Here is a 13223-nt window from a genome sequence, read left to right on the forward strand (position 1 = left end):
CAGAAGAATAGTGCAGTGAGAGAGAGCACAGAAGAAGGGAACTATTTCTCTTCTGAGCACGAAATAGTTGACATAAAGCTTGATATAAAACGTTAAAATGCAGCTGTCTCCAGAACTCGAAAAGGGTCTTGCTGGTTCTGGCCAGTGCTGCCATTTCTGTGTTTTCAGTGTTTTCCCCATTATTTAAATACATTAAATAAACGTCAGAGATTTAAATCAATATGAGCATGTTGCTTTACTGCTGCAAATTGCTTTGCTTGTTGCTTTACTGCCTGCCCAGAGAGGTGGTGGAGTCGCCATCCCTGGCAGTGTTCAAGAGGCGTCTGGATGAGGCGCTGTGAGATATGGGTTAGTGCTTGTGGTAGCAGTGGTCATGAGAAGACAGTTGGACTAGGTGATCTTATAGGTCGTTTCCAACCTTGTGATTCTGTGATTCTATGATTCTGTGATTCTGTGAAATACATGCATTTTGTGAAACACACCAGAGCAGAACAAGGAAGCCACGGGTTTCCAGTAATGGAAAGGATGGTCTTCAGATCCTGCTGATGTGACTTGGCCAGTTTTTTCTGAGGAAAACCAGTCCTACGGAAAACCTGGCCAGTTGCCCAGCAGCTGTCACGTATCTTTCTGAAGAAGGCATTTACTTTCACACCGCATCAAGTGTTCCACCCCAATCATATCTCTCCATATTTGAATTTTCCATTACAGTAGCTAACAACGCCACAAAGTGGGTCAGCAGCGTCTACTTCGTCGGCTTTGAGTTCAGCTACAAACAGTTGAATGGAACAGCAATTTAGCACAGGCCTGCACATAAAGCTATAACCAGAAAATGACATGCATCATCAAAATTTCATCATCAAAATTTCTTATTAGAGGCACCACTTTTTAAAATATTTTCTTATGAGACAGTGTGTCTTTGTGTGACAGGCTTGTGGCTAGAGGTTTTACACGTCAGCAAGCTCACATATGGTGGATAAAAAATGATTTAGGCACTCAGGTTATACAGAACCGAGAAAAGATTGCTATTGCATCCTCATTCACCAAAAAAAACCAAAAAAACAAACCAGAAACCCCAAACTCCCTACAAATTATAGCCATCTAGTTTTCAAGCAGACCATCTGAAAATATGAAAAATTGTCCCAACCCAGGCAAACTACAATCCAAAGAACCAGAGTTTATGTATGTTCTGCAAAGTTACCAGATCTTCAGTTAAAATCTTTCATTATTCTCTTCTGCTCATTTTGTGGCTCTGTAAGGCTTCTTAAGCCTTAATATCAGTATTAGCCGTTCCGTTTAACTTGATTTCTATGTCTGTATGAGGTGCGGTGAAGACAAGTATCAAAGCCGACTTAATGGCATTGCGGCAGTCCTGCCCAGGTGGCATCAAGAGAAGGCCAAATCTCTAAAAGACCGCGTTCCCCAGATGGGTATTGTTTAGAGATTATAAAACAAAAGAAGAAGAAGAAAAAAAATTATCTGATCAATTGCAGGGAAATGCCTTCCTGGAGTGCGGTGTTCCCAATTATTTGACAGTGTATTGTCAGCTAAACAGAAATAAGGGCACGGAACTGTATCTCCTGTGTGAAGCTTATCATTTCCATCTTTATGATTCAGAAATCATAAGGACCTTGGAGCTCACAAGCGTGTGAGCTGACAGCGAGTCTTCGTCTTCCTCCTCTGTCCTGCTGCAGCCATCTCTGGCCTCAGTAGAAACAGGAAAGCCTGGGCAGTCCAGCTGCTCTCAGGCCCACTTCCAAAGCTTTCTGGATAAGCAGGCGCACACATCCCCTCCCCCTGGGGAGTCTGGTCTACGCCATTGCAACCGGGGGCCCGGAACCAGCCCCGCCCGGGCGGGGCAGCGGGTCACAGTGGGGCCCTTTGTGACCCGTCCCTGTGACACCCAGGCATAGCCGGCACCGACACGGCGGCCCCGCAGTGTCCGGCAGGACAGCGAGGCGACAGGGCAGGAGTGTGCGGGTCTGGCGAGGAGCCCCCGAGCGCAGCCCACGTCGTTTCACTCTACCCTTGGCAGTCCCACGGCTGCCCCCTCCCCACCCTCAGCCCTCACTGCACGAGATGGTGAGGAAACCTCCTAAACGACCCAGGGTGGCCTGGGCTGAGAGTAGGGCTCCCCAGGAGAGAAGACCTTCACCGGAGCCCTACCAGGTGACTGAGGTGCAGCCACTGTATGCTGGTGAGTGAGGGTCCCCAGCAGGGTGGGCAGGGCTGGGGCAGTGAGTGCCCCCTGCTCGACACCAGGGCCCCTTGTCCTGACAGGCACGGGCAGGCTGTGTCAGGGGAGCGGGCCCAGGGCTGGAGCGGGCAGAGCTCCTTCCTTTGCTTGTGCCTGCCTTTGGCCCCTCTACAGCGCTGCTCACTCTCTTCCTTGGTTAGATGATGACTGGCTGCCTGTTTATGAAATGGAAAAGGAGGCCATAGATTGCATTGAAGCCTACGTCATCAGCGAGGAAAAGGTAATAGCAGCCATCTCCGTCTTGGCTGTGCCTGCATCTCCAGATGGTCTTTCTGGCTCTGCCTTCAGGCTGCAGGAGGGCTGCTGGCTGGGCAGAGCGGCTGCTGCCCTGCGGGCCTGCCACACTGCGCCACACCCTGCAACACTCGGTCCCTCTGACCGTGGCGCTCTGTGCTCATACTCCTTGGTCTCTTGTGTGCCTGCCAGGATCTGGTGCAGAAGATGCAGTTCCTGAACTGCATCTGCTCACTGTGCAGCACCGCTGGAAAGACGGGCTTGACAGACAGCCTGGATGTCTTCTGCTTCCTAAACAATCTGACAGAGAACATTGAGGTGAGGGGACATGGCACCCAGGAATCTGCGCCCTGTGAGGGGCACAGGGCAAGGGGAGAGGGAGGCAGGGAAATTGTGCACGGACACCGATGTGCCCCAGATGGGACTCCAGGTGTTGCTGAGACCTCAGCAGTGGAGGTGGAAAGCAGCATCTGGGTGCCCGTGTTGGTCAAGGGGCACTGGGGCTACTCAGGCCCTACCAGCCGGTGCCGGGTTTGCTGGTGCTGGGTGCTGGTGGCTGCCAGGTGCCATCCCGGTTGTGCTTTGCAGGCTCTACTGTGCGAGGAGCCCAAGGAGCAGCTGAACACTGCCCTGAGATACCACTGCATGAATGCTATTGCTGCCTTGAGGTACCTGCCCAGCCCCTGGTTTTGCCAGCACATCCCCAGGGCTCGATCCTGGTGGCCCTGACACAGCTCTCCGCTGGGTCTTGGCTCTTGCCCCAGAGCTGGTGGCATCAGGACTGTCCTCTGACCCAGGCCAGCCCCGTGGAGGAGGAGGTGCCTCCTGGCAGGGCTCCCCATCCATCCCAGCACCGAGGCACTGCTCCTAACATCAAGGTCTCCCTACTTGCAGTGAAGTGAACGCAATTGCAGAAGACGAAATGCTACATCTCTTAAACGTGTGCTGCAGTGTCATCTTCTACCTTCCTCCAAGGAGGGAATTGAACATTTGCCTCTACAACCATGTACGTACCAGTAGGTGCAACTACTGAACCTCAGGCCTCTGGGCTGCTCCCTGGATTCTTTGTGTCCAGAGGTTAAGAAAGATCCTTGCAGGGCAGGCTCCCGCCCTTGCTGCCCCTCACTCCTTACCTCTCACGCCCTGGGCCCGGCAACACTCTGTGCTTGAAGCCTGGTCTGTGCACAGCAGCTTTGCGGCTCTGCAGCCCCTGGGTGTGAGTGTCCTTCCTTGGCAGCCAGAGGGGTTCACAGCAGTCTCCTGGTGGTGAGAGCGACCTCTGAAAGACTTCCACAAAACCCACTGTTCTCTTTGCAGACCCTGAATGCTATGGACAACATGCTGCAGATTATGCTAGACAGCCATCCCAGCCATCCCATCAGCAGCGTCAATAATTGGCTGCAGAGTATCTTGGAGGTCTGTCTGTTGTAGAGCTCTGCCCCCAGAGGTCCCTTTGGTAGAATTTGAGCCCTCTCCTTGGAAACGGCACTGGCAGCAGCTGGAGCCGGCAAGCGGCCCCAGTGGCAGTAGCCCCAAGATGGGCTTGGCTCGAGCTCAGGGTGCCTGAGTCTGGATGGATGCCGTGGTTCCAGCCAGGAGCTCGGCAGACCTGCTTCTGCTGGAGTGGGCATCAGCAGTCCCAGCTAACCAGCAGCTCCTCTCCTCACAGTTGCTGCTGTCCTTCACCTTCTCCGGGGCCAGAATTGTGCGTGAGAGGGCTATGAAGCAGGTCTGGAAGCTTTGCGGTTTCATGGCCAGCACTTTCAGGCAGCAGGTAAGGAGACGTGAACATTCCAGCCTGCTCCCTCTTCCTCTTTTTGCATCCCAGAGCTGCCTCTACAGCTTAGGGGTATCTGAGAGACAAGCTTGGGCACTGAGAGACAAGGTGGGGGCCCTCAGCATGTTTCTGCCCTGAAGCAAGTGTCTTCTTTGGCCCTTTTCCTCTCGTCTTCTCCCTCCACACTATGTTCTCACACTCAGTCTGACTTGTCTTCCCTCCCTTTTCTCCCTCCTACCATAGCTGCTTAGAAGATTCCTCCGCACTCCTCAGATTACAGGCATCGTCCTCATAACCCTTGATAAGACCATTGCTGACTGCAGCTCTGAGGACAAGGAGTATGCCAGGATTATACTGGATATGGTTTTGAAAGACCCTGGCACCTGGCTAACAGAAGTAAGCACTCAGATGCTCTTGGGCATCCGTAGCCACTTTGAGTCAAGCCAGAGCACTGGGAAGAGCAGTAATCTCAGTGGCAGCAGGGCAAATCTCCTTCTGTCTCCTTCTCCTTCTGTCCTCCCAACAGGTGCCAGAGATTCTGGGGTACCTCTGCAGAAAGCTGAAAAGCAGCAGCACATCAGTTCAGGCAATCCTCCCATCACTGCTTGACGTGCTGGCATGCCAGTTTCCCAGAGATGTGTTAACAAGCGTATTGACCCACCTACCACACAGTGACAGGTACCAGCCCTGACAACCCCCGAGGAGCAGGCGCTCCATCACACTGTGCTTTCCAGTGCCAGTGGACCCCTCAGGGCTGCAGCAGCTCACACCCACCAAGGCAGCCCACAGCCTCTCGTCAGGCTCCTGCCCTGCCCCTCGGGGAAGGCCACCTCAGCCCCTCCTGCTTGCCCAGGCCGGGTCCTCAGACCTCCTCAAGCACGCGAGGTGTCAGAGCCAGGGCTGCAGCACAGCCTGGGGCCTGCTGGTTCTGCCTGAGCCATGGCGCTGTGGCTGAGGCAGCCCTGTTGACACAGCATTGCTCCCTCTTTGCAGCGCTACCCTGGAGATCTGGAAGATGGTGCTTACCATGCCGGAATCTTCAGAGAAAATCTTGGATGAACTGCGCTGCCTTCTCCAGGACGAAGAGCCATGCACGATCATCACAGTGGGGCTGGGCTTCCTTCGTCTGACTGTGAGTTACACGGACAAGGCATCGTGCTGTCCTTCAGGGCTCTCTTTGCCCAGCTCCCTGCCTCCCGCTGCCTTCCTCCCCAGGCTGGAAACTTGGGGCAGGGCAGAGGCAGAGTTGAGGCTGTGGCTTAGGCTAGGGAGAGGCATGGCCTCCGCAAGGCTGAGTAGGCTGCAGGGCCAGAGAGGGAAAGTTCCCGTGGCCACCCATGTATGGTGCCATTTTTGTGCCAGCTTCTCAAAGGTCGATTGCTCTTCAAAGGCGTGAGAGCAAGAGTCTGTGCTGGTCCGAGGGCAGGAGGAGCAAGCCTTGTGCCTGGCAGCACAGCTTGGTTGTTCTCGGTGATGTGAGGCCTCCGTGCAGGGGCCCAGCCTGGCCGCTGTGCAAAGCTTCTTCTACCAAGGCTTACTTTCAGACCCTCCAGTGCTCCCTTTTCTACCAGCAGCAGCAGGCACTCTCTCCAGGTGCCACAGCAGAAATGCGGACACCAAATGGGCAGTGAGTGCCCTGAAGTCATTGCTGAGGGCCAGCCCTGTCTCAGCTGTGGTGTGGTGCCTGGGAAGCTCTGCTTCGACCTGGTGGGGTGGCTGGGGAAGCACTTGAGGCACAGGCACCCCGTGCTGGAAACCTGTTGCACTGCTTTGTGCATGGCCGCACAGCGCCTTTGTGCAGAATGTGACTCTGAAGCATCTACTTTTGCATCAGCCATGCCAACGATATGCTCTTCCCTCCACTGCTGTTTGTGATCTGAAGCCATCTGAAACCAGCAAAGAGCAATGGGCAGGGCAGCAATAGCGGTGGCTGGGGTGCAATTGGCTGCAGTGACAGCAGCATTCTCCCCGTGTTCTTGCAACAGGTGCCAGAGATTCTGGGGTCCATCCAGAGAAGCCTGGAAAGGAGCAGCAAATCACCTCAAAAGACGCTCTTCTCACTGCTTGACAGTCTGACCATCCAGTTTCCCAGAGAGGTCCTGAGGAGTGTTTTGATCGACCTTCCCCAGTGTGAAAGGTACCAGCCCAGACAGCCCCGTGTGTTTGTTCCCTGAGAAGAGCAGGGCTCAGAGACGCTCCTGCTGCCAGAGCCAAGGAAAGCTGCAGGACACCCCCGAGGAGCAGGCGCTCCATCGCACTGTGCTTTCCAGCGCACTGTGCTTTCCTCAGGGCTGCAGCAGCTCACACCCACCAAGGCAGCCCACAGCCTCTCGTCAGGCTTCTGCTCTGCCCCTCGGGGAAGGCCACCTCAGCCCCTCCTGCTTGCCCAGGCCGGGCCACCAGACCTCCCCAAGCACGCGGGGTGGCAGGGCCCGGGCTGAAGCACAGCCTGGGGCCTGCTGGGCCTGCGTGAGCCATGGCGCTGTGGCGGAGGCAGCCCTGCTGACACAGCATTGCTCTTTGCAGCGCTACCCTGGAGATGTGGAACAGTGTGCTTCCCATGCTGGAATCTTCAGAGAGGATCTTGGATGAACTCAGCAATGTTCTCCAGGACCAACAGTTGTGTGAGATATTTAATGTCACCACAGCGGAGTTGGGCCTCCTCCGCTTCACTGTGAGTAACTGGACAAGGCACCGTGCTGTCCTTCGGGGCTCTCTTTGCCCAGCTCCCCGCCTTCCCCTGCCTTGCTCCCCAGACTGGAAACCTGAGACAGGGCTGTTGCAGCAACAGAGCCACGGCTGGGGCTGGGGAGAGCCATTGCCTCCATGCAGGCTGAGCTGGCTTTAGTGCCTGTGGCCACCCTCGGCTGGTGCCTCTCTTGTGCCAGCTCCTGCTCCTCAAAGGCTTCTGAAGGCCAGAGGGCAGGAGGAGCAGGCCAGAAAGTCATCCTGCATAGTGCTAGGCCTGGGGCACAGAGGGATGGTGGAGCCCTCCAAAGGCGCTGCTGCCCCAGGCCACGCTGTGTCTCCCAGTGCCCAGCCCTGAGCTGCAAGAAGAGCCAGGAGCTGCAGGGTGCAGGGAGTCCTGCTGCCTCTGCCTGGCTCTCACTGCTTGCCTTTGTTTCAGGTGATGCACCCTACTGAAGAGATGCTGAAAGAGCTGTGTAAGCCTGCAGTCCTGCAGAGGCTTCTGAACATTGAAAGCCTGCCACTGCTCTGTCTGGTGCTCAGAGGCCTGGTCCTGCTGTCCAAGAGATCTGAGATGGTGAGCAGGACCTAGTCAAATTAAGCCCTCCTGTTGAGGAGCCTGGCGCTGGAGTGGAGGGCAACACTGTGCCTTGGGGTTGCCTGAGACTCAGGAGTCGGGGTGATGGCCTGGTGGGGCCTGGTGGCTGCCTGGGGAGATTTCCAGGAGCTTTCCAGATGGGTTACCTGGGGGCCTGTTGGAAAAGGCGGTGGCCGAGCAGGGGCCATGGCGTTCTTGCTCACCTGCCCTCCTTCTCCTGTCTTCCCCATCGCTATAAGTGCACGCCTGCCCATAGTCTGCCGCTGCCATTCCTGTGGCAGCTACCAGCAAGCAAAGCGTGTAGCTGGTGCTCTGTAATCAGAGGTTTTAGGCCAGGGTGGCCACTGTCCTTTTGGTGAGAAGGAAATCTGTGTTTTGTACAGGCAAGTGTCATACGAGCCCTGCTTCCAGACATCATGGAGACCCAGCAGTTTGCCAACACGCCCATTACTCTGAAGGTGCTGAACATCTTCAGAAATGTAGTGCGCCACCTGGAGAAGAGGCATGCCAGTCCCATTGCTCTGGAGCTGGCTGAGAAGATTCTGCCTCTTTTTAATCATGTAAGTCTGCCGTGGGAGGCTGATCTCCGTGGGTGGGTGCTCGACCAGAGGGCGTTCTCCTTTCTTTGCTTCTCCAGCTCTCGAGAATGAGATGTCTTCTGGGCTCTGCAGCCCAGCAGGCCTTGTCCTTGGCAGCGTAGCTTGGTTGTTCCTCGTGATGTGAGGCCCCTGTGCTGGGGCCCAGCCTGGCTGCTGTGCTAAGCATCTTCTGCCAAAGGGTACTTTCAGACCCGCCAGTGCTCCCTCCTCTACCCGTGCCAGGCATTCTCTCCAGGAGCCACAGCAGGGAGCTGGAGGCTGAGTGGGCAGTGTGTGCCTTGGAGGCACTGCCGAGGACCAGCCCTGTCTCCTTGACAAGATTTTCTTGAGGAGCGCTGCTTTGACCTGCTGGGGGGCCTGGGGGCACAGGCACCTTGTGCTGGAAACCTGTTGCACTGCTTTGCACGACTGCACAGCGCCATGGTGCAGAATGTGACTGCAAAGCATCTCCTTTCACATCAGCCACGCCTCCGCTCGTGCTCGCCATGGGCAGTGAGAGTGCGTTGCTGAGGTCTGCGTGTTCCCCCTCAGGTGTCAAGTGAAGTGCGAGAAGGCTCCATCCGCCTCTTCAAAGATACGATGGACGCTGTGCTGTGGTATAAGAAGGGAAACATGAAGAAGGCTGTGCGCAGGGCCCTGCTGCCTCTGCTATTTCAGATGAGTGACGAGACCCCGAGAGTAGCACAGGTACAAATTACAGACCTGACCAAAATGCAGGCAAGGATGTGCTGACACCTCAGCGGTGGCAGCGATGGTCTGGGAATTGAGAGCGAGTTCAGCAAGAACTCAGACGCTGGGAAGCGTGTCTGTGGTGCCATCTCCCTGCATCTATTGTTGTGTAGGCATCTGGGGAAGCACTCGTGGCTTGTGCAGAATTCCTGAAGTGGAAGGAGCTCAAGCACCGGGCCCGGCAGGAGTACATAGCAGCGATCAGGAGGTGTTTGGTAAGGACACAGCCCCCACCTTTTTGCTGGGGGAAAGGGGATGCTGGCAGGAGGGGTTGCACCTGCATCTGGGGAGGCTCTGCAAGTCCCATGCCTTTCTGCTCTTCTCCAGCTGCACCAGGACAAGAGGACAGTGGAGGAATACCTGTGGCAGAGCCTGCCATACCTGAAGGATTCTCAGACCTCCTTGCGATGCGAAGCTGTCAAATTCATCAGTGAGCCCAACCCCTGAGTCCCTTTTTGGGCCCTGCCCTAGCAGCAAGGCGTAGCCCTGCGGCCCCCGGATACAGCCTGCTCGTGCTAGTAGCCCCAATGGGTGCCTTGCTCAGGTGCCCCCTCGGGCACCATCCCTGCCTGCAGCACGGGAGGGGATCAACTGGGCTGGCTGGGCTGCAGTTTGTGCTCTGGGGAGTGTGTTGGAGAGTGGGCGTCTGACGGGAGCTCTTTCCCTAGGGCTGGCTGTGCAGCAATCTGGGGAACAAAGTGAGGAAATGCTGAATGAAATCTGCAGTGGTGAGTGAGGGCAGTGCTGCGTGTGCTGGGGCGGGGGGCAGGGGGCTGAGCTTGGGCAGCATGCAGCTGTGCCTTGCTCTGCTGCAAGGAAATGCTGCAGGGACAGAGGAGCATTCCTGGGGCAGGTAGGGCACTCCTGAGCAGTGGCTTCCAGCTGATCCCTCAGTCTCACATGCTACTCTGGGCCTGGAAGAGCAATGAGTCGCGATGGTACGGTCAGGAGGTGCTGGTGGGTTTCATCTCTGTTCTGTTTCCTTCTGTTGCAGCCTTTCAGCCTTTGGAAGATGACATCTGTCTGGCAGTCCGTTCCCTGGCAGCCGACACAATACAGATGCTGAGACATCAAAGGCAGCAGGAGGCATCAGGACGGAGCAGGCTCGCAGCACTCTGCTGCTGCCCCTGCATAACCACCTGAAATGTAATTCTAGAACAGTGACATTGCCATGACACGCATTCCTGTCATGCAAGACAGACCCCCTTAACAACGCAAGGAGTCCAGGAGCTCCTTGACAGACATCTTGAAACAAAGAACAGGAACCTGCTGGTTGAACTGGGTCTGTAGTTAGTGACTGACTACGGCGAAAAGTACACCAGAAAGCCTTTGTGAAGAAGACTTGGAGAAGACCTCTGCCTGTGACCACCAGAGAGCAGAACGCATGCATGCAGAGGCGGAACATATCATAATGATTTCCCCGACCTAATTGGAACATTATGACGACATCTTGGAACTGTTCAAGCAAGCTCAACCCACCTGTTGTGTCATCTTACCTATATGTATGATTTGGTGTGATAAATAAGCAACCAACAAGTGTTTCGTTGTGCGAGTTAGGAGTCATCACCCTCGCACCCGGCACCATAATAAACATACCTACTATATAACTTTACATGCCTTATGGAGTTTGATTTTGTATGTCACATCTGTCCTTACAAAGAAGACTCGGATTGCAAAGCCATTCCCTTGGTGTCCTCCCGAGTTGAGCTTATGTGCAAGGTTTCTGTAGCGGTGGGCTGTAGGAGTGCATCCTCAGCACGTCTGCTGACGATACTCAGCTGGGAAATGCTGTTGATTCTCTCCAGGGGGACCAGAGGCCTCGGGTGGAGATACAGATCCTTTGGAGAACTGGACACTCAGCAACAGCATGCAGTTCCACTGAAAAAAAAAAAAAAAAAAATCCCAAACCGGCATTCATCATTCCTAAGAACCTCGTGGCCTTTCTTCAAACTCTGTCAAGGCCACTACGCCCTCCGTGTACAAAATAAGACTAACTTCATGGGTGGACACGTACGCAGCCCTGAACAAGATACCTGCTCATTTTGCTGGGCCTGTGACAGATACAAAGCAAGAAAGTAATGGTTCTCCTAGCTTCTTGCAAAGCTGAAGTGCTGGGAAGCAAAGCTTCTGCTTCTCAGTTGTGCTGTGTGCCTGAGCATGAGCGTCATGTGGAATAAGACAAATGGGTTTGTATTTCAAGGGGAAAAAAAACATCTTTTCTTTTCTTATATCTGGGAGACCCAGAAATCCAGACTCAGAGCTCTATCTCTGGTTTTCAGTTTGCATTTCAAAACGGGGCAAAGAATGATTCTGCAAACCTTCTTTGCTGACATACAACTCTTAAAATAACAGTAATATTATTTTTACTACTAATGAAATCAACAAAACGGAGGTTGAGTAAATGCGTAGGGAGAAGAGTCACTTGAGGAAATTTCTCATATGAACTGATTTGGTACTCTGGTGGGAAGGCCCTTGTGCACAAGAACTGAGGAAGGAGAGACTGAGTTGGAATACTACAGGCACTGGTAAAGAAATAGAAAGCAGGAGATACAGGAGAGCAAGGAGTTTGGATGGCATCGTGGGCCACCTACATGGTAAATGGTCAGGCTTTTGCATATAGATGGCATTTGCTTGGCTATAAAGAATAGAGAGGGAAGGGGTTGGCAGGCTGTAGATGCGACTGCCTAAGCAAAGACTGCCATCAGAGATACACGGAGCTGCACAATTTACCAAACGAGCAAACACAGCATGCATTCAATTGAAGGGCAAGATTTTGCTAAGCTCTCATCTACCTGTGGCAATAACCTACTTTGTAACAGAAATCCTCGCTCTGTGTCCTTGAGCTACTGACTTTCCTACTACTCATCCTGACTTTTTCTTCCTGCATAACCTTGTGAAATAATCCCTTCCTTTTGGCACTCTGAGTTTTCTGTCTCAATAGCAAATCTCCATAGTATGACAAGGTTGCTAGCAAAAGCTTTTGGACAAGAGCAGTCCAAAGACCAGATGTTAAAAACAGCGTCTTCCTAACGGATGGTGCTCTGTCATCAAAACAGGGGTCCTGGTGGCCGAGAAGCTGGACATGAGCCAGCAGTGTGCACTTGCAGGCCAGAAGGCCAACTGTGTTCTGGGCTGCATTAAGAAAGGGGTGGCCAGCAGGGAGAGGGAGGTGATTGTCCCCCTCTGCTCACATCTTGTGAGGCTCCATCTGCAGTTCTGCATCCAGACAAAGGACCCCCAGTACAGGAGGGACGTGGAGTTCTTGGAGCGGGTCCAGAGGAGGGCCACTGAGACGATCAGAGGGCTGGAGCACTTCTCATATGAGGAAAGGTTGAGGGAACTGGGCTCCTCTTGCGGAAGTGGGTTTTCATGTCACTTCTTCGTATCTCCTTCATGCTCATGTAACTAACTCCACAACGTACTGTGTAATCAATGCAAGTCACTTACTCCAAGTGGCACTGGTGGCATGATGGGTGGAGGGAACCTTCCCTTTAAACACTTAGCACCGGCAGTCGAGGTGCTAAAAGGACCTGCGTATCAGTACTATTGATTACTCTGGGAGCAGCTCAAACCCACTCCTTTTCAGTCATACTATAATGCTCTTCAGAGCCTCTTCAGAGCTCGACTCCAGAATGCAAGAGGACGGCCTCAGGTATCTCCTGCGGCCTCTCTCCAGCAGCAGTCTAGAGGATGTTTTTTACATCATGTCCCATCCTTACTGGCCCCACGGTCACAGCTCTGCCTATCTCCTGTTTAATTTGCTCAAAAGCCTGCTGCTGACTGGGGCCCCACCTAAAATTCTTCTTCTTCTGCATCACCTGATGAAGAGGTCTTACAGTGAGGCTATAGTTCAGAACACGCATTCTCCAAAAGCCCACTGTGCCCAGAAGAGATCACGGCTCTTTCTTACAAGAGCGGGGAGACACAGCTGTAATCTTGTTGACCGCATCTGCTGGGATGTGACAATGCCCGTCTTGCCAAGTTACGCCTAAGAACTGAATTTCCTGTGCGGGTCCCTTCACTTTGCTTCGCTTAATAGCAAAACCAGCTCATAGAACAATCTGTGCTGCTTAACATCTTCTGTCTACAGCAGCTGTTCCAAAGGCCCACCAGTACCCGCTGGGCTCCATAAAACATCCCCTTCTGAGGAAATCAATACCAAGTATCCACAGAGCGCCTGCGCCAGTTTCAATAGAGTGCTTTTGCCAGTCTTTACCAGTGAGGCTTATTTTGGCCTCCAACACAGTCAACTCTTGGGAGCCCCCAGTCACTCCAGAAATATAAATTACTGCTGTGCCTTTGTGACTCAGGGGTGTTAAGAGTGCACTGTGCACCGGTGCCCAC

General features: G+C 53.8%; 1 protein-coding gene across 2 annotated transcripts; it reads left to right on the top strand.

Moving 5' to 3' along the window:
* Window positions 1-1526: 1526 nt before the first annotated feature.
* On the top strand, window positions 1527-11442 carry LOC149912877 (maestro heat-like repeat-containing protein family member 7). 2 transcript variants are annotated; one of them, XM_090131726.1, is made up of 19 exons: window positions 1527-2194; window positions 2395-2474; window positions 2681-2806; window positions 3077-3156; window positions 3383-3494; window positions 3806-3904; window positions 4158-4262; window positions 4509-4661; window positions 4792-4943; window positions 5259-5397; window positions 6251-6402; window positions 6792-6939; window positions 7393-7530; window positions 7935-8111; window positions 8682-8837; window positions 8993-9094; window positions 9207-9309; window positions 9548-9607; window positions 9874-11442. In XM_090131726.1, exons 1-19 carry the CDS (start codon window positions 2077-2079, stop codon window positions 10020-10022), a joined length of 2349 nt encoding a protein of 782 aa, XP_089987852.1. In that variant the 5' UTR covers window positions 1527-2076; the 3' UTR covers window positions 10023-11442. The 2 variants fall into 2 exon arrangements, with proteins under 2 accessions (XP_089987852.1, XP_089987851.1); XM_090131725.1 differs by having other exon boundaries at window positions 1531-2194; window positions 2681-3156.
* The last annotated feature ends 1781 nt before the right edge of the window (window positions 11443-13223 follow it).

This window comes from Phasianus colchicus, chromosome Z (assembly GCF_987193195.1).
Source record: "Phasianus colchicus chromosome Z, bPhaCol1.hap1.1, whole genome shotgun sequence".
Classification (NCBI taxonomy): domain Eukaryota; kingdom Metazoa; phylum Chordata; class Aves; order Galliformes; family Phasianidae; genus Phasianus; species Phasianus colchicus.